The 27,551-nt window shown below is 37.3% G+C and overlaps 1 protein-coding gene across 5 annotated transcripts; it reads right to left on the reverse strand.

The window, feature by feature from the left end:
* Positions 1-113: 113 nt before the first annotated feature.
* LOC112561750 (transmembrane protein 241-like) lies at positions 114-26,024 on the reverse strand. Of its 5 annotated transcripts, none has more exons than XM_025234417.1 (17): positions 25,692-26,024; positions 25,339-25,505; positions 24,488-24,578; positions 23,155-23,763; positions 19,341-19,387; positions 18,425-18,508; positions 17,792-17,873; positions 14,375-14,452; positions 13,154-13,231; positions 8,790-8,838; positions 8,381-8,423; positions 7,888-7,923; positions 5,246-5,280; positions 3,851-3,920; positions 3,099-3,201; positions 2,850-2,914; positions 114-1,077 (listed from the first exon to the last, which is right to left on the reverse strand). In XM_025234417.1, the coding sequence occupies exons 6-17, from the start codon at positions 18,472-18,474 to the stop codon at positions 903-905; spliced, it is 864 nt and encodes a 287-aa protein (XP_025090202.1). In that variant the 5' UTR covers positions 18,475-18,508; positions 19,341-19,387; positions 23,155-23,763; positions 24,488-24,578; positions 25,339-25,505; positions 25,692-26,024; the 3' UTR covers positions 114-902. The 5 variants fall into 5 exon arrangements, with proteins under 5 accessions (XP_025090202.1, XP_025090201.1, XP_025090200.1 ...); XM_025234416.1 differs by having other exon boundaries at positions 24,344-24,578; XM_025234415.1 differs by having other exon boundaries at positions 23,155-24,578.
* Positions 26,025-27,551: the final 1,527 nt, after the last annotated feature.

A 27,551-nucleotide genomic window follows, 5' to 3' on the forward strand; every position in this document is an offset into this window, starting at 1 on the left:
GGTTGGAAAAGATTTGTTTGCATCTAATGCTCCGGTGGGAGTAAAGAGTGTTACCTTATGCAACTGCAGAAGCATGGCTGCACACAAGCAGTCATATATAAAAATAACAAATATTTTTAAACTCTGTGTTTATGCACATTAGTACAATAATAAATTTCAGCTCCCTAAAAGTCTCTCCTTTCAGTAAATATCTCCAAACATCGAAGATTTCAAAGAACTCTAGAGAAAAGGAAACCTAACTAAAGGCACATGAAAACCTGTCTTGATATATCTGTATATGATAAAACTGTAATTATAAACTGGTACCTTTTAATTAAACTATTATAAAATCTTTGCATATTAAAACATATCAATCAATTTGCTGTTTTTGCAATACAATGTTTTACTGCACTTAATGGAATATTACCTGCAATGCTTGAATTTATATATCTCGTACTATCAACTGATTACAGAAATTCGAGAATCTTACATGCCATCCATGCTCATACTCTAAATATTGGATACACCAGAAAAACGTGGAAAAAAACCCCGAAAGAAACTGCAAATAATTTGACGTAGAACTAATAACAAACTTGCATCAGAATGGAAATAATTTAATCCTGACAACTTATAATTGCACCAGGCTGATATTTGTTACCACAAACAGGAATGTGCCAAAGTTCAGTACTGGTGAGTCTCGTTGGTGCATAATTTAGCCATAGCCCAGTTGGTAACATTTTGTGTGAAATTATAAGCAGTACATTTCTGCATGTGACAGATCTCCAGTACTGTAAATAATCTCCAGCGTAAAAATAATTTGGTGCTTCGTTGGTCATCTATGCAAAAATTGACTTCGTAATCCTTAGACAAGAGGCATACACATAAAACTTTCTGAAAAAAATGAGAAACTTGATCCAAGATAGTCACTCAAGCTCAACCCTGAGCATGTCTTTCTGAAATTTATTTTGCTCCAGCTGTTCCATGTCTGGTAAAGAGGCAGAACTTTTAGAGCTTATAGATGATGGGATGACTGTTGGTAATGGATGCCAAACAATAGCATCCGACACAACAACACTGCACAGTTGATTGACTGCTAACCTGAAACACAATAATTCTTTATTGCATTTTAATGAAAACGTCTTTGCATTCTGCCTTTTTTGGACATTAGATTTTGATATATACATTTCGTTACTACTGTAATCATTTAAAGGTAGTAACAACTGCACAGCACACTTTGTGGACAGAAAAGGATTGTATAGTGCAAAGGAAGATCCTAATCAAACATTTTAAAAACCCTTAGCTCCTGCAAAAGGGGAGAGTAACGAGAGCGGCTGGGTCGACCAGCAGCTATCTTTTTCACAGTTGGTCATAGTGCATGGGAGAATAAGGACGAAACGTAAATTTCCTGCTCTGTTTGAAAACATACTGAGGCTGCGCACGCCAACGTTTAAAATAAATGCACATTTTCGAGAGTGTGCTGGCGGGCCGAAACCCTGCCCTCCAGGGTATGATGCCCGTTGAGGTCCCCGAAAACGACGGAAGAAGGAACTTGGGTGAGAAGACCCTCTAGGTCTTGTCGGGAAATCCAAACAGAAGTTGGACAACATAGACACAGCATATTATGGTAGTCATGTCAAAAGTAGCCCAGGCCGCAATAGCTTGGACGGGAGTGAAAAGTGGAATCGGGATAAACAAAAAGGAAGCGAAGAAGAGCAGTTTGTTTGGTATGTGTCAATAGTAACTTGTTTTGCTGGTGTTGACTGGGAGGAGTACGTACCACCACAGCCTGTAGAAGAGGTGTCATGGTATGAGAGAGGGAGAACTACTTCATTCATCTCAGTAAAGAGACAGAAATGGACGGCCATTTCGCAATGACTGGCGAATCGGAGGTGGAGCCTGGCATGAAGTCGATCCTGACAAAATACTAGCCGGCGGCCAGCATCAGCGTGAGAGACACTAGATTTTGTGACTATCTTTTCCCTGCACCAAGCAGTCTTTACAAGAGGCAGCATAACCGTCACACTCTGGGAGAGTGAAACCTTGTCCCGCAGATATCCTATCTGGTTAGGATAAAGTATTTTAAGCAAGCAGACGAAAAATAAAAGGCATCCTCCCCTTTCAGCATGTTAGGCAAAGGGACATCTCTATGTATAGCCACAGCCTTCTAGTAAATATAGGGCATTGCACGACCAGGTGATTAATTGGATACACACACTTTTCCCTGTCGACCCAGCTTTCAGGAATGGATACTTGACTCCACAGAAGGGTGGGGAAGGGAAGTGGGCGTGAGACGGGAGATGAACACTGCCCTCGCATAAAGATGACCCTGAGAAAAGTGAGTTTTCCAACTCCTCCCTCCACAACAATCTAAAAAAAGGTTATGGGACGGCCTTTTTTAAAATCACATCGACCTTTATGACTGTGTTAGTCTGGAACAAAAGGGTGTGCTGGTATGATCATAAACTTTGCAGCCCACAATCTCTTTAAGAACTACTCCAGCATGTGAGTATCAAGGTTATTAACAGCTTTAGCAAATAGAGAAATGTACAGCAGTTGTTTTGAACTCTTTATTTGCAAACAATGGTGGCTCTGGTATCTATGTTTGTTATATGAAAGCCAAGCACCACAACAAAATATTTCCCTGGTTATTTTGTCTCCGCGTTATTCTTTATTTTGCTGGAAAGCTATGTGCAATAAAAATTGTGAAAGAAATTTTTCTTAAAAATTTAAATAATAATTTTTCTGTGCTTTGAAAAAAAGTTTCTTGCTCACAAAGCCTTCAGTGCTCTGATAAAAAGCTAAAACACATACAAATCACAAACATGAAGACATATACTAAAACAATCATGATTACAATAAATCAGACTTACAAAAATGCAAAATTTGCTGTAAGCGTTGTTGGGAAAATGAAGAAGGATATGATGGATCCAAGTATCTGTTGTAAAAAATATAAAAAGTTGTAGAGAAATACATCAATATCTCACGATGCAAAATTGTTGATTTTTAAGTAATCAGAAGTAATTAAAATTATATATATATCTTTCACACACCACATACGCATATGAAGTATTATATATATATCGTTCACACACCACATACGCATATGAAAAAGCTCATACTCTAGATATTGCCTGTACACCAGAAAAATCCAGGCCACCAGGCAAAGAGTCACTTTTCTGCAGCTGTATTGCAGTTAAATTGAGAAAAATTCCCAACACACCACTGTAAATCAAAACAAGCTTCATTAGTTTTACAAAAATAGTAAAGCAGTTTAAAAAAGTAATTAATTTTTAAGTATTTTAAAGTTTAGAGTTTTGAAAAAGAAAAAGATTTTTGGCTCATTGTTGGTTCTTAATGCCATATTAGCTATAAAGGCTTCATCACAAGAGAGAAAGAGTTGGTGAATACATGAATTTTGTATGTGTGCATGCGTGTGTTCATATGTATCTTCATGCATGTCTTTGGCAACAAACACAAAGGCCTTAATTGTTTTAGAAAATAATGTAAATCTTTCAATTGCCAAGTTTAAAACAATAGAATCATACTTTTTTAACACACCAATGTCAGCTCACAACTATATCCATTGTGTGACCTTTGGTCACTCCATTAACAAAGCTGCAGTCAGAATTATCCAGTAAATAGCGTTCATAGTGTATTCATAGTTAAATGTTGATTACATATAATGCACACTCATTAAATGTCCTTTTGTTTCATATCCGATTTAGAAATTATTGTTGAGATCCTGTTAAAAAGTTGACTTTCAGTTAACTGCACTAAACATCAGCAACATCTTTATTCCAGCACCAAGGCAACCTTTGATTACAGGCTTTATTCTTTTTTACAAATGTGGTGAATCAAAGGATTAAACTACCTGAATATACAGCCAAGGTAAAATTTTGTGAAGTATAGGTATGGATAGTTGACAGCTTCCAAGGCATCACCTGTCATGAGACATTTCAACTGGACCATTACAATATCTAACACAAAAGTTCAGACCTTAAAATGAAAATGTATGGCTTATAAGTAGGTAAAATATGATAATAGCTAGCGCTTAAGAACAAGAACAAAACATGGACAGCATACGAGGGACAGGAAAACAAACAACATATATAAAAGAATAAACAACTGTACCAAACAAAGAATAAAATCAAATAAAGACAACACGAAGAGGAACCAAATAACAAGAAGAAACACTGAGAGTAAAATGATATTGCAAAAGGAAGGGTGTGAAAAAGGACTAGCCTTATGGGAAAGGATGTCAGGAGTAATGTTTACGAAAGAGGTGTCTTTTCAGTGCACGTTTAAAAGATTCAATAGTGGGTAGGTGGCGGATATGGAAAAGGAGAGAGCTGGGCTGGAACCCATATGGGAAGCACAGGGCTGGGAGACCCAGACAAACATGGAGATCAGTCCATGGTAAGGTGGAGGCAGCCAGGATGACTTGGAAACAACTAAAGAAGGACACCCAGAACCAGATCCACTGGCATGGTGTGGCTGCGGCCCTATGCTCCACTGGGGGCAAACAGGACTAAGAAGATAGCTTAGTACTTTAAGACTATAAAGAATTTCATATATGTTTCTCTGGAATAAAATAAATTATCCAAGGAATCTGATGCATCACTCCAGCCAGTGGGTATTGTTTACTTAAGACAGCATGGATTTGATACCCATGATGTAGAATGTTATTCACTCACAGGAATTAGACATTGCAGTAGGTGAAAATTAACAGCGTCAAAATTATATCATAAATAAATGCTTGTAATACAGGCGCTGAGATTTACTGAATATATTTATACTGTTTCTACTTGAATCTGTGTATAAATTGGATCATCCAACTGGGTCTTTAAATAACATGTAGGATAGAGCACAGACACAAACAAAAGTGCTTCTCCTATCCTCTTTCTGTCATCCCCATCTACCAAAATCATCTAGTGAAAAAGGTCTTTAACAGTTCAATCGATTTTGAGACATTTCTTTTTTGAAATAGTATCTGTTCTCCTTAATGTGCTGAAGTTCTTTCATGTATTTCAACTCTTGGATGGTACACCTTCCCAATGCAAAATTTATTATTCCTTAATGGTTTATTTTGCACAGAAATCAGAACAATGCTGACATCAAAACAATGACAAAACTAATCCCTGTCATCCCCACACCAAAATAAAAAAAAAAAAAAAAAAAAGACCAAGGATAATGTTCAAAGTGAAGTTCACAATATACCATTTTGGAAATAAATTAAGCTTATTATGGATAATAAAAAAATACTCACCAAGCAAGTAGCTACAAGGTGCTAGCATTAGCAAGCTGGAAAAAAATAATGACAGTTTATAGATTACACTACTCCAAATGAGTAAGGGCAAAAACACTAGTATGGAGGTGATAGCTTGATACCAGAAGTCACGCAAAAACAAGTATTTAACATAACTAACCAATACCTATTTGGATAAAATGCTATTTTCAATTCTGTTTTCAAGGACACATATTTATCTTTAATATTCATAAACAATATCATGAAACATATTGGTTGAAGGTGGACAACAGGAACCATATGCTTCATGATATTATACCCTCTTATCCTCTACACCCTCAGGTCATAACGAGCTTTAAGTCATAAGAACTGAAGGAAGGCCATACTATTACTAAAAAAACTACTTGTTCTACTGTACCTGGGAACAGTGTATATAGTATGTATGAGAGAAAAATTATTTCAACATGTATTTGTAGAGGGCCGGTAGTTCCGCGTTGTTGTTAGTTTTGGAAAGGCCGGGGGATGATTGTTGCTGGTGGGATCTGCTGAGACATGGCAAAAGAGGGTACTTGGCAGTGATTGGATAGGGTTAAAACTCCTAATGGCCCTGGCCATATAGGAGGATCGCAAAAAGTTTAGCCTTCCCAGAGGTATATAAGAGCAAAGCTGAGTCGAAATGAGAGAGATGGCGTCGGCGGATCAGCAAGAAAGAGAGAGCACAGACATGTGACAGAGAAGAGACAGCCTGACTTTTAGCGCCTCATAAACTCAGTCCTTCTCCATGGATCTGAGACATAGAGTGTGACAAACACCATCACCAACATGGATTCAGACACTCATCAACAGATGTCTGCACCGCATCCTCAACACCAGATGGCCTGAGAAGATCTCCAATACAGACCTGTGGGAGAGAACCAACCAGAAACCTGCCAGCCAAGATATCAAGAAGCAGAAGTGGGGCCTGATCGGTCACATGAAAACCTACTGAGAATTTAACAAGACAAGCTTTGGGGTGGAACCCTCAGGGGTGGCACAGATTGGGAGACCCAGACAGACATGGAGGAGATCGGTCCACAGTGAGGTGGAGGCAGCTGGCATAACATGGAACCAACTGGGAAGGGATGCCCAGAACCGGATCCGATGGTGTGTTGTAGTTGCGGAACTATGTTCCACTGGGTGCGCTAAAGAATAAGAAGATGAAACTCATGTATCGTCTTGGATTGTCATGATGGAACACAACTCCTTTACGGTTAACGAGCTCTGGACATTTCTGGAGACGGATTCATTCAAACTGTCCAATTGCTGACAGTATATATTTAAATTGTTGCTTGGTTCCTTGGTAGGAGCTTGAAAAACACACCTTTGAAATCCCAACATGCTGAGAGCATAACCTTCCTCTCATGAATGTCTGCTTTCGATATCGTTTGAGGTGAATCATCAGGTTGTCAAAGTAAAATGTGGCAAAAATGCAAAGTTTAGTCTTCCATCTTCAACTTGTTGCAAAATCTCCAAAACTCAACCAAACTGCTCGATTTGTTTTTTTTTTCAAATGAACTAGAGCTGTCAGCTGTACAATGATATAGCAATAACCTAGGTGTCAATGACTCTAGTACTTTCAAAAATAAATTCATGTCATCTGTTGCAAAAATGCATCATGACTTTTCCAACAACCCAATAGCAATTATTGTGGAATGAGCATCAGTATGACTGGTTTATAAAAGATTCCTAGAAGAAATATATAGCATTTCAAAATAATAATTGAAGCAATCATCTTCTGCTAATTCTACCAAAACAATATAGGATAAAGTGACATGAGAAGTTACACTAATATTGTGAACTGAACTATCGAATATAGAAAAATTAAACAGGGGAAAAGGGGAAAAACAACAGAATAGCTAAAATATTACTGGTGACAAAGTAGATGGTAGAGTAAACTGACCAGAAGATATCTCTATGGATAAAAAAGGGAGCTCAAGAGTAATATCACAACCTCTGCTTTGGCAAAATTTCAAAGAACATAAATGTCAAAAATATGAAAACCAGACTGGCAATGACATTTAAATATTGTCAGTTTGAATCACCAAGCCATCCTTTCAATCCCGCACATCTTAAAGACTACAAAACAATGAAGCTCTTCTGAAGGTGAAATGTCCACCCATAAGAAATTATGACATATGCAGTTTTGAGGGTGGGAGAGGACTGGTGTTTTATGGTGAGCCAGCTACTAATGCTACATCATGGCAAAGCAGCTGGACCTGTAAATAGGTACCATATGCAGACAAAGAACAGTGTGCCTGAGTCTGAACCCAGAACAGCCAATCCTTACGATTGGTGAAAGGTGCTAGCCATTTCTCCATTAAGCCGCCCATGCACAGCTTTCAGGACTGTAAGGGTTGAAGTCACTGATGATGTTTTATGCCAAGTCAGCAACTGAGACTATCATGACAAGATGGTCTAGGCCTGCAAAAAGGTGCCACATTCAGAGAGAAATCAAACCTTTACTGCTGCAACACTGTATTACTAATTTCACACTGCTGCTGTAAGCGATTTCATTATATAAATACATAATAAACACAACACATTCATATATTATACAGCAAAATAAATAAACTCTTGATTTATCAGTTTTTATCATCGTTAGACATGAAATAAATGTAGCTCACCTGTAAATATAGCAGCAGTATAATCTGTCCAAAGACCTGCAGCAAACAGTTACTTCATTTGTGATTTAGTGCTGAGTACATATTTCCTCAGTTCTCCAGAAATAAAACAAAATGTATTTTTGTATCTCAACTTAAGATTTTTATAATGTTGTGTCACAATTTTTTACTTTCACACAGGAATTACACATAATTTTAAAAAAAAGATGAGCTTGATTTCTCCCTAAATCAATGTCTGCCAGAATATTTATAATTTTTGGTTTCTGCATGGCTTTCTAGGCTTGTATAAGCATTTCACAGAAGGCAGATGTGGACAACAACTACTATATGATAAGGAATTCTCATTACACTGTTTTCATTTTCTCTCATCTGTTAACATAATGTAAAACATATGGTCATTATTTTCTGTTATATCAGAATTGTGTACTACTAAATGCTATGGAACCTTTGTTGACACATACACACACACATATATTTGCTGCATAATTTTACTCACTCCAATCTGTTCCGTATTAGATGTGAGTACACATGGAAAAAACCTAAAAGGAAAAAAGATTTTAAACAGAAATAAATTTTCAGTGACTTTTAGAAGTAAAATTAATTACTTAGCTATATTAATATATCAACAGTATACCTCTGCATTAAGCAAGAGCAAAGCTAGTAAAATGCTTCACCCATTTACATCTACTGGTCAAATCTACCTGGACTTCTGAATAGATTTAAATAACAAAAAGTAAGCAGCACTTAAATTTAAAGCAGCTGACACCTGTTCCTAAAGCCAAAGTTCAGAAAATAACTTTAAAAAAGGCAAATAAAAAGAAAATTTTTCTTTTTTACAAAGATATCTTTCATTACGTTTCACTCTACGTAGCAAATTCTCAACCAAATATAAGGAAAATACATACCTCTACTTAAAATGTTAATTGCCATCCAGAAGTAGCCATCTGCAGAAAACTATGAAGAAATAAAATATTAACTTTGTCATTTTTTACATCCCCCGATCTTCATTCACATTTACCATTTACACCAGAGATTATTGGAGCCCCCTCAAGAGAAACAGATTAAGAAAGGCCCATCAAAACAAAAGCTCTCTTGCCAATTTCATTATTTTTTTCTCTATTTTTTTTTTGGTCTAACATATGCAAAATACTTGAATAATTTTAAAAATAGACTGAAGATGTAAATAAGATTATTCAGATGCCTAGACCTCTTTCCTGTGACTTACTTATTACTGATGTCATCCTCTTTCCCACTATCAGTCTAAAATGGAAATCCAAATGTAAATTTACCAGCCTACTGATTTTTGCTTTGGTCTCATTCCATTCTACTCTTTGAAATCATTCACTCAGCAACTCATGTATTTTCAGTAAGCTGTAATGGGCAGGTGATTATTACTTGTCTGTTTCTATTGCTTTTAAATTCTCTCTGTTGCTATCATCATCTGATCATGACTGTAGCTGAAAGATTTTTATAAAATGTTTGCACCCCTTGTTCAAACTTTTGCGGGCACAAGGTTACATTAGTTTAGAAACTATACTATCTTAACCAAACTTGTGTAGGAATCTCACAAATGCCAGATCCCTAAAATTCAACATATGCCACAAAGGAAAATCTTGGTGACATTTGCAAAGAATGGCTTTACTGTTTTGTAGCTTTTAGCTTACGCTCAGGAAATATTTATGAATATTTATCACAGAGGGCAAGAAATGCAGTTCTAGAACAACACAGTACATCAACAACAATCATCAATACCATAAAACATTCATACAAACCACACCCAACAGACAATCACAATTCAGATATGCATTTAAATTCATTCCCACAGGATAGCATTAATAATTTGCACAACTGAAGGACATCCTCATTCTGGTGGCTTTGCCTGCAGGGGCACAAAGAATCAGCAGGTGAACAGAAACTGATGTAATAACTCTCCTGTTAGGGCATACTTATCATCATGTAAAATTGCAGACACTTTTGTCTGCTTGTTATCCAGAGTCTGAAAATAACTCTCAGCCATCCCAGTAACATCTGAACATGTGTACACATGGTTCAGTCTGTTCTTGCCTTCCACTGGTTGTTGTACAGATGAGAAAGATTGTATACTCTCAATATTAGATTTATAAAATAACTGAAGAAATCTTTTAGAGAACGAGAAAGACCTCAGCTTCCAGAGCTGGAAGAGGTGCTCTCGAGTCTTCTTTATGACAGCATGTGAAAATGCCTGCTAAAGATGGTGTCCAGGCATAAAAAATAAGTCAACAGTGTCCACCTCCTCATGATGGATGAAAGTTGTCGGATTTGGTGGAGAAATCTGACATAAATTAAAGACAATCCCTTTGGTTTTACTGGCACCAAGTTCCAAGAAATTGTCACAGCATTAGGCAATAAATTCATCCAAGACCATGCCTGGGTGTGTAGTGGCCTGCTGAGAAGAGACAGCTGCGTAGTGTCATCTGAAGAATTTGACAAGATTCTGTTCTTCATGGTTACTGCAACAGCTGTTGGTATATGGGATAAGCAGAAGAAGGAATAAAACACAGCCTTGGGAGGATCCGATGCACACTATGATGGACTAAGAAAAAGTACAACTGAAAAGTACTCTCTGCTGCCTGTTAGCTGGACAGTGAATGATCTATAGCACCATTTGATGGTCAAGAGACAATATTTCGAAGAGTCTTCTAGCTAGGAGATATTGTTTGATGGTGTTAAAAACCAATGAGAAACCAGCAAACAGCAGTCTTGCATTGGCATGTGATATCTCAGATTTGTAGCCTAGCCGACTCATAACAGAAAAAAACATGACAAGCAAACATTAGACAGAGTATGTATAAGGTTAGATAACATCCTACATTACAAACCATTTATGGATGTACATTTTAAAACCCTTATAAATTAAGCAACCTCAAGGCAAATTTATGCCACATGTGGATATAAAGTGCTCTTCCTCAGCTTCCATCATATTTCGACAAGTTTACAGCCTCTTATGAATATTTTATTCAGAGAGGTAGAGCCATCTTATGCACATGTAAACAGAGATTTGCTCATTATTTGTAGTACTATTTAGAAATAAATATTTGTTAGGCTCCCAAAACGTTAGTGCTCATTTTTGGGGTGTTCACTATTATAAGGTGCAAGAGTTTGCTGCTGCCATCATATTTTAAATGATTTTAAAAGTTACTGTAGCAAAAGTCAATTTAACCTGTTAAAAAAACAGTATATGATTCTGCTCTGCAAATTTTTCTCACCATGCTGAACACTTTTTCACAGTCGGCAATGCTGTCACAAACACAAAACTACCAACATTATCTTCAACAGAATAAGCAACCTCAACACCCTAAAGCTAACTTTCATTTTGGCCATGATTCTTGTTGACTCAATCCTGTTAAAAAAGCTCCCACTTCCATATTCTTTTCTTTTTTTTAATCCACCGCTGGATTCTCTACAATCTCAGCTGGTGGTGGAGCATGGCTGGGGTAAAGGAGAGCTACCCAGAGAGTATTAGAGAGGAACTAGCCCGAGGCATTGCACTTGACAGCTACCTGCCAGACTTGAGAAGGCACCTTGACAGGCAAGGAGTCAAGAGCCTAGAGAAAATTTCCAACAACACAGAGCTATTTGACATTGGTGAAAGTAACTTTGCTGCATGCCTAAGAACGAGAATCATCAGCACAGAGAGACCAGTGAGACCATCCAGACTGCAAGGCAGTTTTAAGTCGCCGCATGCAGTATCAGACTCAAAGAAGGAGCAGGATAAAAAAAAGATCCAAGAGGCCTTGACAAACTGGAGGGGGGACAGTCCAGATTGTACTACCTGTGTAACAAGCTAGGACACCTTGGAAGGCACTGTAACAAAGCCAGCTGGAGGCCACGGGCAGAATTGCACATTACGACAGGTCTAGGGATCTGGCTGATCTCAACCTCTACAAGCATGGTTAATGATAAGTGATATGAAATTGCTTTGGATTCATGCAGTGAAATCTCACTCATAGTCAATGCATCCAAAGCCAGACCAAAGGACATGATAGGTGAGGTAGTGGACATTCGGTGCAATAACCATATGTGAAGACATGCGCCATTGCACATGTCGATGTGGGTTATCCATATGTGAAAGGTAAGCTCACGGCCGCATAATATAAAGACTCACTTTGACCAGTCATATAGGGTTATAAACAGGTCGTATGTCCTGACCTGCATGCACACCACATCGAGGGGGGGTCTAGCATCCCTGACTAAAGTGCAACCACCAACCTAGGGACACTAATCACTACACCGTCGACTTGAACCATCTCAGACAAGGAACTAGGGACTGCAAAGGTGGGTTTTTGGCCTTATTTTTAAACTTCAGGAAGCTGCAGTGTCAGTGTACCACACCCAGTCAGTAATAAACATTTGACATCCTTACCTACTGATGTAAAGTACAGGGTGCCACAAGTTTCTGTTCTTGTGCCAGTGCATTGTCAATATGTCCAGCCACTGCACTCTGTTACTTGCCAGCTTAGAACTGTGCACATGTATGCTGATACACAGCTACTTATGTCTGGCCATTTTGATTCTCTTACCACCTTTAAGTCCAAAGTTAAGATGCATTTTTCCAAACGTTGAATTCACTGTGTCCTAACCATGAGTGTGCATAATGTGTGTCTACATTTACTTGGTGTATGAGTAGGTGTGTTTCTTGTAGAAGTGAGTGTATCTGTTAGATGTGAATTTGGGTTCATGTAAAGCAGTGATATCATTTGTGTAAAGCACTCTGAGCAAATCATAGGAAAATTGCTATATAAATGTTCATTATTATTGTCTGACCAAAAGACTCACCTTTTCTGGAAATAATTTAAGTAGCTAATATGCTTTTATTATTATCTTTGCAGATGTCGTTGCAAAAAACAAAAAAGTGGTACACACAATGCCAGAAACAGAGGCAGAAACATGAAACCAACTCATAACTAAGATAATATGAATTGAAAAAAATTTTTGATACAGTACCATGAATTAAGTCCCAACTTTGGAAAAAAAAACAAACACATTACATGAAAATTTCATAGAATGAAAAAAACTATTCTTGAATTCCATTTGAAATTAGTACTGAAAAAGAAAAATTCCTTGAAAAATATGCAAATTGCAAAAGACTTGACATGCATGTGCACAACACACACATATCTATGCAAATAGCACTAAGTAAATGTATGTAAAACTTGCATCTTATATAAGAATGCACTACAGTACAGATATTTAAATGTGAAAATAATGCACACACAAACTGGTGACGTACTTGAGGATCAGTGATGGAGATTGCCACAGATGACATTGCAGTAACCATCAGCATCATATATGAACAAATACTTAGAAGCTGAAACAGACAATTTAAAAAAAGATTGACAAAATCTGATACTGATACCCAGTTACAGACAAATTTCAAGAATTAAAATAAAAAATCGCAAAAATTTTTATTATATTGTGAAATACAACTTTTTTGCAAATCCAAATGAAATTAGGTATACACAATTGGATTTTCAAAAAGGAAATTTGGATACTGGTTTACACGCAACTGATGATCGGCAATAGCTAGTCCTATATATAGCTAATTCTAATGGTGACACACCATGTAGAAATAAATAAAAATAACTTATCATGATGAAAAATTTTACTGTCAGAAATGGAGTTAATAATGGTTAAAAATCACTAGCCATCTTCACACATGACCTTGTGTCCCTTTCATTTTCAGAACAAAAGGTATTTTAAAAAAATCAAATCTTCAAACTGCCATCTTCCCGTGTTAAGAGACATAACTATTTAGATTAGGTTTGCCTAGTTAAATGACTGGATTTTGTCCTTTTTTTTTTTTTGCTTTGACTGTTTTAGAGTAAATATTATTGAATATGATGAACATATGTGGGCAGCTTGGACCTAAAAGTTGACGAAGGTACCAGGCATTTGTCTTCCATCGGCTCATGATAACTTTTAGCCAGTCTCAAATCAAATATACACGACTTGTTTCTGAGAAAAGGTTTTTTCATACCTGCATTAAGCAATAAGGTTTGTGAATCCTGAGCAAATGGGAAACATCATTTAGGGCTTGCCAAACAGTTTCTTTCACACTACAATTTTCTCAGAATTTCTTCTATTTATGTTTATTTCATGTTTAATGATTCTGTCATGACTTCAACAATGACAATTACAAAGATACTGCAAACATTCACTCTAATAAAAAACTTAAATCTATTGGCCAAACAACATCAGAGAAGACAAGCCAACAGCCCAGGGAAGTAGAAATACCAAAACAAACTCGCAAATAGATTAAGCTCTTATCACATGAGATATTGATAAGCAATGGAACCAGTTTATCTATATTTCTATTTATTTAGTGTCATGGAAACAGGCAAAAACAGTGGTCTAATCTTATATCACCATCCCACAATTAGGCTGTAGAAAGCAAACAGAGGACATACAGAGGACACTGCCAATGAATGAACTTGAAAATATTGTAGCTCACCTTTTTGTTACCAAATATTTGTATGACAACCTTGAAAAGCAACACTGTATTCTGCATACAAAAATATACTGGAATAGGCTGCAAAATACCACACATTTGTGAAAGAAATTTTAATGCATTCTCATGCAGTTATCAAAGATAAAAAATAAAAAAAAAAAACTTTTTACTTTTTCATAAATTTGTTTGCTTGCAAAATTCTTCCATGTAAGTAATATAGTAAAACATCCTTATTAAGACCTTTCCTATTACAACCCCCTCTTAGTTACCACCCAAAAATTTTTCATGTACAAGTTTTGCTACATTAACATTATTGCTATTATGACTACCTCCCCAACCCTACTTATGACCAACAGTTTGTGTTTTATTACAACTTTTTTTGTGTGCAGATAAATCAAATTAAGAAAGAAAAACACACAGACATATTAATAATGAACATTGATCTAAAAAACAATAAGACTATTGAGTGTCCATGTAGTGTGGCCACTCATGTTAAATGATGCCATCAGTAAATATGCAATCTGTATCCTTGCCATTGCATGAAATCTTTGTTAAGTGAATAAAGTTTTGCTTTAAAAAGTAGATTAGAGTACAATTTTTATTATGGAAGCTCAACTGTCACTTTGGTGGAGTGGCTTAACTTTTGCAGACAGAAATATGGTTCCATAACAACAACTCTTGTTAGAGCATCACGCCGACACAAACTAGTTTCAGAGATATGCACAATGTTAGCCTATCTGACCTGTGTTTACTGTGCACAAAGCTTGCTGTGACAGCTCACCATCAAAACATTCTGGAGCAATTATAGAAATGGAATTAGTCTGAAGTTGACACTGCTGAAGCATAGATCTAAAATGTAAGTTATGGCAAGATGGAACTGATGTGGCAGTAGAATTAAAATGTTGTAGAAAAGAAGAAAAGTGGCGCAAGCACAAAATTAAATCCAGGAATATACGAAATTGCATTATAGATGTACAGATCAATATTGCACAAAAGCTTAAACTCAAATTAACAGGAAACGATGAAAAGCGATGGAGAGCTAATCCCATCTAGCCAGTTAGGCAAAGGGACATCACTCTTTCGTTGCTCTTGTAATCCATGTATACATTTAATAAAAACCTGAGTTGTCTATCTTCTTTAGAGTGGTAAAATAAAACAAATGTATCAGGTGTGGATAGTGTCCAATCACATGCGCATGCACACACATACACACTTATACACTTTGATATGCATGTAAGCAGCATTATTTGATGTTGATATGGCCAGTCAGATGGCCTTCCAAAAACTGAATATACCTAATAATAATAATCACGAGGATTTATATAGTGCCTTTCCAAACAATTTTGCTCACAGCACTTTATATAAATAATATATATATATTATGTACTAAATCATAAACAATGATGATACAATATATTCGCATATACCAGACATGCTCACTACTACAACAAACACTACTCACACACAAAGTAAATTACAGACACACATTAAACACACTCAGGATCAGGACATGGTCACAGAGAAATCGTCATTCTGAAAAAATGTGTTTTAAGTTTAGACTTAAAGGTGGTAAGGGACTCAGAGTGATGAAGGCTAATGAGTAATCTGTTCCAAGTTCATGAGGCTTGTTAGGAGAAAGACCTCTGTTTATACATCTTTGTCTTAGTGGGACATGCAGAAGCTTGGTGTCATAAGTTGAGCGAAGTGCGGGTGTATAGATGGGAATGAGTTTGGAGAGGCATTGTGGGCCAGTGCCAGAACAGCAGAGTAAGCAAAAGGGGAAAATTTGAAGGCTATACAATCCACAACTGGCAGGCAGTGAAAAGAGTATATGATAGGTGATATATGTTTATATCTAGATGGTCTGCAGATGAGACTAGCAGCGCTATTTTGGATCCTTTGAAGTCTGTCAAGAAGATACTTGGAAATTCCAGTCAAAAGAGAATTACAGCAGTCCATCCTTGACAGCACAAAGGCATAGATTAGAATTTTAGTTGCATCAGTGGTGAGATAATGACAAATGGTACTGATCCTACGAAGTTCAAGGTAAGCATTTCTGCAGACTTGAGAAACATGCTGATAAAAAAGTCAAACTCTGAGAATGACATTCAAGCTGTGGACAGAGGTAGTAAAAGGAATAGTTGAGCTGTTTATAGACAGAGAATGAGGGAGAGAAGGATGACTTAGAAATTTCTTTGGACAAGTAGCAGTTCAGTCTTATCGTCATTCAGTTGCAGTCTGTTTTAGAGCATCCAGTACTTTACATCATCTATCCATTCCTGTGTCTGTGTCAGTAGTCCAGAGAGTTCAGTAAGTAAAGTTGACAAATACAGCTGTGTATTATCAGCATAACTCACATGTGATATGGCATGACATAACCTCAGACAGAGGAGAGGTATACAACACAAAAAGTATTGGACCTAATACAGATCCCTGCTCACTGACAATCTTCCTGATCGTCATAGATCATGAGAAGAACAAACTCTAACAGCAACACGGGCGTTCAATGGACCTTCACCATGCAACTTGCGGATCTCCACTTTGCGGATGACATAAGCCTAATGTCCCACAAGCAGAAACATGCTCAGACAAAACTCACTTGGCTCTCAGAAGAAGCAACGATGACTGATCTGACAATCAACATCAAGAAGACAGAGGCAATGTGGATCAACAATGAGCAAGAAGCCCCTTGCCAACTACATGAGGAATGTATTACGGAGTCTGACTGTTTCACCTACCTTGTCAGCATAGTCAGCGAAGATGGAGGTGCAGATGAAAAGCTGAATAAATAAAGCCAGGCTTACATTTCACATCCGGCAACCTGTCTAGAACTCCAAGGCATTATCTCTACACACCAACATCTGCATCTTCAATGCAAATATAAAGTCAGTCCTTCCATATGGATCTGAGACATGGGGGGGTGACAAACACCATCACCAACAAGATTCAGACATTCGTCAACAGATGTCTGTACCACATCCTCAACATCAGCTTGCAAAAGCCTGCCAAGAATTTAACAAGACAAGCTTTGGTTTGGAACCCACAGGGGGTTGGGAGACCCAGAAAGACATGGAGGAGATGAGTCCACAGCGAGGTGGAGGCTGCTGGCATGAGATGGACCCAACTGGGAAGGGACGCCCAGAACTGGGGGCATAAAGGAATAAGATGAAGAAGAGATTCCTGCGGGACACCATATCTCAGGACAGAAGAATCTGAGTAAACACCATTTACACACAGTTTGGGTTCTGTTCACAAGATAGGATTGAAACCAGGACATAACAACATCATGAATACCTATAATGCATCCCCTTCCATTCCCCCCCCCCCCCATGCACATAAAAACAAGAAAATTTGTACATGTATTTTCATAAGATAAGATAAGATACGATAAGATAAGATTACTTTACTATATAAACCTACCAGGTTAGCAAGTGCTCGAGATCCTGCATAGATGGACACAAGGAAAAGCATCATGCCTGGCATCCAAGGAGCAACAGAATACCTAAATAAAATGTGAATACATACAGCTAAGCATATATGTAAGAAGTGACAGACAATGAGCAAGCAAGAGACTGTATGTGTGTGTGTGTACATGGAAACCAGAGCACAAAATACAAATTACAGTGCCAGTTAAAGTGTAACAGCAAAAACAAAACAATTCCTCAGAAAAGTCATACCTCCACTTATGAGTAATATGTTTTTGCCCACCATGTATGGCTGGTATGCTATATACACCATGGTGTTTCAAAGTATGTATATACTTTGATGCTACAAAGTACTCCTAAATCAAATATAAAACTCTATATACTAAGGTTTGATAAATGCAAAATAGAAGAGAGCAATATACAAAATAACAAGACAGTAAAATAAAAAATATTTTTAGGGTAATTTTCCCCAATATTTTTATACCAATTATAATTAAAAACATGAAAGTAAAGTGCACATATGTGGAGGTATGACTGTAAAACCTCCACCATAAGTTCCAAGTAAACAATCAAGCTCATGCACCTCTGCACACATTGTTAATGCTTGGAAAAACACATTTAAACATACCTGTCAATACCTTTCAGGAGAGGGCCTACATACCCTAAGACAATGAGCATTTTGAGAACAACTGCACCAACAAATGTCTGCCACCTAAAATAAGACACATAAGAAACACAATTTATAATATAAAAGAAGGAAGGAAAAATACATATATGTGGACAAAGTATGCATGCAGCACTTCATTTACAGACCTCTGTACTACAAAAACACAGCATTACCACAACTAATCCTACTCAGGTTAATCTTTAAAAAAAAAATCAAAGTCTATCCTGGTGCTATTTAGTATTTCAAGTATAACAAACCAATAAAACATGCATAAAGATTATCTTTTACCTCTAAAACTTGTGTATTAAAAGTTTTCAGTCAGAGATGCCCTATGGAATTCTCACTGATAAAAAAATTCTTTTGCCCACTTCGAGATTTTGCCTCTATGTACTGAATTTCCAAAACATAAATAAACCTGTCTACTTCTCTGTAATAAAACATGCATTAAAAATTCCTATTTATCACTGCCCAACCTTAATTTACATCTTGTACAAGTAGATAATTTTATTATCCTTTGTTAGAACATAGATATGTCATATGAGGCAAAAGTTTAAAACAGCAAAAGAGTAAAGGATAATTAGGTATTACTATTTAACCCTCTTAGTACCACATAAAAATATAACATTACAATGACTGGCTCATAACTGAAGACTGTGAAGATGACAGTGGGTGAAATTTGTTTTTTATTATTGCTGCTCTGAGGTAAACATTAGACCAAAAAACCTATATATTTTTGGAAAGAAGAAAACTTGAACTTTGCAATAAAAATAATGAAAATTGCCTTCCCGGCAAAGCCACGATAGTGGCACATTGCACTAAGAGGGTTAATCCATAAATCAAAAATACATTACAGCATTGGTTTGGTAAATTTACATACCCTTGGAAAATTGTTGGATAGGTAAACTTCAGCACTGACAAAACATACTGCAAATAAAAGACACATCTTTTGCAGTTTTTATGAAGTTCTGTTATCAAAATATTATTAACATGATAATCAAGTTTAAAATGGGTACTTCTATGTGTGTGCATGCCTGTTTCTAGGTGTACCTTTGAGTGCAGGTGTGCCTTTATCTGCATGTTGTATGTACCAACATATGCATATATATATGTACACATATATACATGAAAGTCGCACGTATATGTTGCTAGGACACAAGTGACTGTCATTTACTTTAGTTGCATGTGTTCCCAGCATCAGCAAGTTTAAAGAATAACACAAAAATTAGTCTAAATTTGAGATCTGATATATTTGTTATTCACTACAGGAAAGAATGAAGTGTCAAGTTTCAGATGGTCTAATAACATAAAATTCTGGAATATTTTCAAGGACCAGCAACTGATAATAAGTACTGGATTTTCTAAAAAGCCGGACTTACTATAAAGACTGTTTAGATTTGTATATCATGAAAGAATATCTTAATAAAATGTTGACAGCATAACTTTTCAGCTTATTTTTCTTAAAATGTGCACATTGCAGCAGTGATGCTACTGAAATGCAAAGCACACTGATTTCCAATGCATATGGCACAATCAGATTTGGCAGAAATTTGTAAGGTTCATCCGTAAGTGCAATAAGACACAAAAATGCCTGTGTATGAGAAGACCAAAGTCATGGTTAATACCAATGGTAAAAGCAAAGATCTTTATGGAGTATGTGTAAGATGTGGTGAACACCTTTAAGTACTTTAAGACTGAAGCTGCACAACAGATAACTGCCAGGTTGGACAGATTTAGTTCAGCAATATCATCAGGTTTGCCATCAAGCACAGGCTGCACAACTACTCCATACTCCCTATACTGGTGTAAGATGTATAACTTGCTTACCAGCACTGGGAGGGTAATCCTAGCACTTGAGACCAAGTGCCTTGGAAATATGATCTGAATCACCTACATTGAATGCAAAACTAACGACTCTGGACTAAGCACAATTGCTACCATCATGAGCCACCAGAAGTCTCTTCTGTGAAGTGTTACTGGTTCAGCAATGTCACCATTTTAAGACCATCCTTCAGGGTACCTAGGAAGGTGGTCAATGCAGAGGCAGACAGAATAAGATGGCTGGCCAGCATAAAAGAATGGCCTGGACACACCAAGCAAAACCACTCAACAAATCTAAGTGGTAAGCTTTGTCAGTCACTGCTGTTCATCTAGTTGTCTCCCTGTTGACCAGTATTGGCTGGCAGGCATAGTTATTTATCAGCTGATATTTAACCATGATGAGAAATATGAAATGTGTTTCAGTTTGGAAGTGCTTCTTCCACCCTCAGCCCCAACTTTTAGTTGCTTGCAATGCCTTAAAGCACGCACATGCACACACACACACAAAGTACATATACAGACACATAGATAAATAGATATATTTTATTGTGACCAAAATATACACGCAAACAAAAATGATTCGGGATCAGGATTTTTGTAGGTGAGTCTAAACACAAACTCACCTATACATCTACCTTCAGCACCATCCACAGTTCAATGCACCATTACACCTTTCACAGCATGTTAGAAACTGTTTAAATGACTTACAATGAGTCTGCACATAGACAAGGTGAAACAAAATAGTGCAGTTTTCAAAAAGCATGGTCTCAGGTGAAGAGTTCTTTATTGGCCATCTTTCAGGAAAACATTATCGCCTGCACACACTAATTCATCACCTTTTCTTAATATAAAGTTACATTTAATGCTGGAAGAAAAAATAAGATCATTTCCAGATGTCAACAAAACAGAACAAAAATTGTTGAATGTCAACAGTTTGTGACTTCCTTGGCTATCATCTTGTTTATAACTTGTATGTGCTGAATGTGCTCACTATGTCCCCAAAATTAATTCTAACGTCCTGAACATCAAGACCTCGTTCCACAGTGTACTGTCTAAGAAATATTTCAATAAGTCACAGAGATGCCCAAGGAAAGGGCCTTTCAAACAACCTCCAAATTCACTTTGATCTGGAGAAACTTTAAGACCCAAACATTGAAAAGATCTTTAAGGCCACAGCTGAGGTAAATTTACAGCACTTAACTTGGTAGACTGTGATGTAGACATCTTTACTGGAAACAAAGGCCAAAGTAAGAAGAAACATTCCTTGGTCATGAAAAACAGCATCTTTAATCTTAGTGACCAAATGAAGGCCTTGAAGAGAGAAAGGAAAAGCAAACCCAAAGAAGTTTCCAAGTATAAAGTAGTGAACAGTGCCATAGAAAGGGATGAAGCTAGCTAAGGAAAACTGGATCGAAAGCCAGTACAGGACCATAGAGGAACAGTTGAGCAGATCTTTAACTTTCACATCCTGACAGAGGGACCTTTAGCATCAGCAGGACCTTTATCATAACTTCATAGACTTTAAGAATGCATTTGACAGAATCCGGCAAGAGGATGGCATGTGATGCAAAAATTCAACACTGAAGAAGGCCTTGTCCAAGTATAATAGCTCAAAATGACATAAACCTGTAAAAGGTACTAACAAAGAACTACAAGATCTTACCAGCAGACTGACAGACAATTCAAATGAATATGGAATGGGCTGGAGAGGATCTGACACAGCCATAATATAAATCTGATGATCCTACGCTACGTATAAAAACATGGACAAGATGGGTAGGAAAATCCAGAACAAGTGCCTGAGGAGGCTGTTCCAGATTTCATACAGAGAACACAAAACCAATGATTGAACAAAGCATGTTGGGCACACTCATAGGACACCAGGAACCTCTGCTTGCAACAGTCAAGCAACATTAGCTGGTCTGGTTTGCCATGTGACTTGGCATGATAGCCTGTCGAAGGCCATCCTTCAAGGTACCTTGGTGGGTGGTTGAAGCTGTGGTGGCAAGAGGTAGAACTGGCTTACGAACATTAGGCGTAAGTGGGCGTCATGTCAGAAGCTGTGTCTAATAGTATCTCTATCCCCACCACCCACCCCCAGCGACAAGTATCAGTCAAGGGACAAATGACTGAATGACTGACATGAATAAGATTAAAGGTATAGTAAAGGCTGTGACGGCAGTGATATTGATGAGGAAGAGGAAGTGTCGGTCATTGTCAGGATTTGAACGGTGGTGTGTGGTTAGTTGGATTAGTGATATATATTAGTGATAACAATCAAGACGGCTATGAGCAATGTCCAATCATATCATATCATTGCATCAGCTCACACTGGGATTGAGTTGACATCATCAGAGGATGAAACTTCGTTGAAGTGAACGAAAGAGTCCTATGTAATTTCTCTTATTAAATACAATATCCTATACAACATTCAACTTTTTTCCACATGAACAGATACGAAAATAGATGAGATTCAAACTGATCCTACTCTTTACGAGATTCTATGCGGTTTCATTTTGCCTTTACAATCCCTTTAAGACCATTTCCCTCAGCAGTTCAAATCTCCATTTGGGCCTAAAGTTGCATGGGACTTCATGGCTGGGTCAAGCCTCTATGTTCATAGAGATTGCACAGAAAATACCAAATCTTGAAAGTGTATGCGTCATTGCTGAAAGCACAGAAAGGAATTCCTACTTTTGAAAATTATCAAACATTGAGAAGACCTTGGGTCTTCTTTATTCATATGTGTGGGGCTGACTTCAGTGTACCTGTATAACAATATTTACACTTCATCACCTTTCATGTACAAACAAGGGTTGACTGCTCTTCACTGTTACTATATAATATATACATACAACTCCAAAGCAAAATACCTTTTTAGGTACTCTTCTTGTCTTCTTCTTATTCCTTTCTGGCCCCAGTTAAGCATAGGCCCGCGACTAAATCATGCCATCGGATCTGGGTCTGGGTGTCCCTTCCCAGTTGGGACCATGTCAAGCCAGCTGCCTCTGCCTCGATGTGGACTGATCTCCTCCATGTCTTTCTGAGTCTCCCAACCCTGCACCGCTACTGTTGGTTCCAGCCCAGAGCTTGTCTCATTAAATTGTCGGCCGGCTTTTGCAGGGTCTAACCAATCCAGTCCCCATTCCACTTCTTGGCTGGCAGGTTTTTGGTTGGTTCTCTCCCACACATCTGTATTGGAGAGCTTTCGGGCCATCTAATGTTGAGGATGTGGTGCAGACATCTGTTGATGAATGTCTGAATCTTGTCAATGAAGGTGTTGGTCACATGCTGTGTCTCAGATCCATATAGAAGGACTGACTTCACGTTTGCACTGAAGATGTGGATGTTGGTGTGCAGAGACAATGCCTTGGAGTTCCAGGATGTGGAATGCAAGCCTGATATTATTTAGTCGGCTTCTTACATCTTCATCCGCACCTCCATCTGTGCTGACTATGCTTCTTGTGTAGGACCCATACCTACTGTAGAGAAATATGCATTTTTTGTCAAACAATATGACTGTTTCACTCAAACACTTCAAATGTTTATAGTGCTCTCAGAATTTGTAACAATAATGACAACTATCACAAAATTCAACTATCATCACCATACCAGTAATCTGCACAAATCAGTCTCAAGCTTGTACTAAAAGCCAAGTGTAACATAGCGTAGTGTAAAATAAGAGACAGTGTTCTGTCACTGAAAAAAAAAAACCCAGTCAAATCTGACATTTTCTTGTCAGTATAGACAGTCAATGTCCATACATCAAAAAAATAATGTCAAATCCCTCCCCCCCAAAAAAAGTCTAGAAGTTTGAATGCTTTGTAATTAAATTTAATGCAAACACAAATACCACTATTAAAAGTATATGGGAAGGCAGCAGAAGTAATGAAAACAAAGGTCTTTAGTGTCAGTAGGAAAAAAATGAGGAAGGAATAGATTTCGAAAGTGGTCTAATTAAAAGAAGCAATGTTAATAATTCAAAATCAATAATGTATTGTTATTCATAAGAATACAAGCACAAACTACAAAATGCATGCAGATATGTAAACTGTATGGTACCATAGAAACAATAGGACTGGCAACTGGTGCCCTTCTGAACAGTAATATAAAGCAAAGAAGGGTCTGCAACTATGCTGATGGTGGTGGTTTGGGGACATTGAAGAGTGTTGGATAATAAAAACTAAGACAAATCAAGGTGATTACTGCACAATATTCTCCTGTGTGAGATGTTTTCATGCTAGTATCTTTGTATAGCAAATTTTCTTGCCATATGTTCTGCACCTAGACTTTGCATCTGCAACACAAATAAAAAGAAACAAGAATAATTGTTACACACAGCCATGTAGATCTGCCAAATGATGCAATTTAAACTAGCCTTAACTTTACCAATAATTTCATTAAATAGAAATTTGTATCCTTCAGATTTATTCTGCAACAGCCAACCAAACATTGTTGAAAGAAAAATGAAAAATTTGTCTCTAAAATGTGGTTAGTGCAATATTGTAGCAAAGAGTATAAACTGAATGACATGTCTGCAGTAACCAATGAAATTTCACCATTCTGCATCATTAAAAGAAAATAAGTCCTTTTCAAAAGTACACAACAATGTTTATTTACTTACCATTTATGGTCTTAAGGAAATTTGAAAAACGGCCTTCCAGGACATTTGTGAATTTGAACAATTTATTGTTACAAGTAGCTCCACCTCTTTAACAATGAGATTTCAACATTCTGGATAATCCTGTTTTCCACTTGGCGCACTTGTTTCACTCATCATCTAGTAAATTTCTATCTTATTCCATTTATAGTTTTGATTTTACTGTAAATCAAAACAGAGTTCTCCCAATTCTGCATTGCACTTGAATGGCAAAAAAAAACACCCCACAAAACAAACAAAAAAAGTTTAAAAACTAGAAAATTTATTGTGCTATAAAAGAATACATTCTTTCAAACCAAAAGTGTACTTGCAAACATATTTCTATAGAGTATAAGTAGGTATATGCAGTTTGCGTACCCATATGCATATATGCATGCAATCTGTAAGAGGTACTCACCTTATTCACAAAATTTGTAGAGATAAACAGCAGACAGAACAACATAGTCGTGTAAAGACTGGAGTTCTTATTCACGGACAATGAATCTTGCCTTTCTTTGTACGAGTGACAATACCACGCAACTGTGACTCTTCTTATAAGCTCTTTGCACTTTTCCATGATATTCCCTAACACAATAATGCAGTTTTCATATTATAAATCTACATTTATACGTACAGAAAAAGCAACTAAAATCGAATGTAACGTCACAAAGGTTATAAAGGTATAACTACGTGCGTAGCTACAGCTGCTGCATGTACAACCACAGCATAATAATATCTTTAATACATTAAGCATATGTTAACGTGAAAGACCTGTTTATATTATTGCACGCGTTTTTTTGCTTTGTTTAATAAAGACAATGTGGATTCCCTCTTTTCTTCTTTATTCGAAGGTGGTAACTCTTATCCTTTACGACAACTTTAAGAGTAGTGTCCCTTAGGTATACTTAGAAGTAGGTGATGATTCGTTAAAAAAAAATAAACGTATAATTATGTATGTAGTCTCTTTTATCGTCTTTGGTTGGCCTGCCCACATCGATCTTTGTCTTTTATACGGTCTGCGTGTTTGTGGATCCAGGCAATACAAATCACACTTCTCTACAATTGTGAAAATTGCCATTAGGATGAAGCACTTCCATCCAAACACAACATGCTAGGATGTGACGAGGTCCGGTCTTACTTTTTAAACTTTTTTTCACTTTTCATAACATAAGAAAGTTTTTCATTAAAAACAAAAAATTTCAGTGAACTGCTCATAGATAGTTATGGCCTAAGCACACATGAAACGCAGAAACAGAGACTGCAGGAAACCACGGAACCGGCCAATACAATAATGAAGCGACAGGCATTGGACCCCAGACATCTTCAGCAAGAATCTGCAACATATAGGACAAGACACGTACTATGCTTTGATCATACGTTTTAACGACACAATATAGTTTGTTTTGTGGTTTTGTAGCAGTTCTGTAGCCCCACCCAACATCGCAAATATTCAATTATATCCATCTCTAGGTAATACTACAAAGATAACAAAAAGCACACGTGCGCAGGATTCTTCTTTATCCATTGTAGATAATGGTACACAACTGCACAAACCACACGCAATCGACTATTCTCAGTCATCCAGCTCTGCTAGTCTTTTTTCCCACCCTTACTTTTACAATGTATCATGTTATTCGTGTTCTTATTCTTTTTATTTGGTTCCTTTTTGCGCTTTCTGTATTTGATTTTATTCTTTTATAGTTCATATGTTATTTGTTTTTTTCCTGTCCCTCGTATGCTGTCCATGTAAGTGGAGCTAGTGCTAGCCATTGGTCAAGTGGGGTCTGGTCTTCCTCTTGTCCGCGCTGGCTATAAAGTTGTTGATTGAAGGATGCTGGCTGCGACGTGTGTTCGTCCAATAACATCCCGATTGTGTGTGTGTGTGCCTTTCTCCGCTTTGTACGTCAGTGCGAACGGAACACTTGGTCAACAGGGAGAACATCTTCAGCTTTCTTCAAAGCTGTCATTTTTCTTCGAGACCAAGACTTGAGCCAGGAGAGCTCAGACGGGGAAAAGTTGGAAAGCAAGGGACCAGTCAGTGACAATTGAACTTGGGCTACTTGTGAACAGTAAAAGTATAATGAAGGCCAGCAGTAGAAGTCGCCATGATAAAAAAAAAAAAGTGAATGTCCGCATATTTATCAGCTATCCAGTACTGGTGTTTGGAGTATTAAGTCATATTAGGGGAGTGTTCCTTCAGTGTCTGTATGTGACATTGTTCATCCCGGAGCGTGCCACTATGTGCTTGGGAGTGTAGTCGGGAGAGCAAGCAGTCGTCGAAGAAGCCACCTGCCACCTTGGACAAGCGTGGACTCGCAACGTAGAGAGACCGAAACGCAAGAAGAATTGGCAATACGGGAGCAGCAGTAACAACTATTAGAGATAAGTTGACGTGCGGATAATAGATGGCGGTATAACAAAAGGTAGCAACACTGTAACATTGAAAGTACGGATAGCACAGATAGTACTTGAAGCCCCTTTAGATGAGATTAATTACTGTATGTGATTTGTATGTTCATACATTCATTTTTTCTATACTAGGGACTCACAGGTCGCTATTTAGACATTAAGCCTACATTTTAAGTGGTAAAAAATAATCGAATTAGTAAAGTGCATTTTCCTTAGTGGATG

The sequence above is a fragment of the Pomacea canaliculata genome, linkage group LG4, assembly GCF_003073045.1.
Source record: "Pomacea canaliculata isolate SZHN2017 linkage group LG4, ASM307304v1, whole genome shotgun sequence".
Taxonomy (NCBI): Eukaryota; Metazoa; Mollusca; class Gastropoda; order Architaenioglossa; family Ampullariidae; genus Pomacea; species Pomacea canaliculata.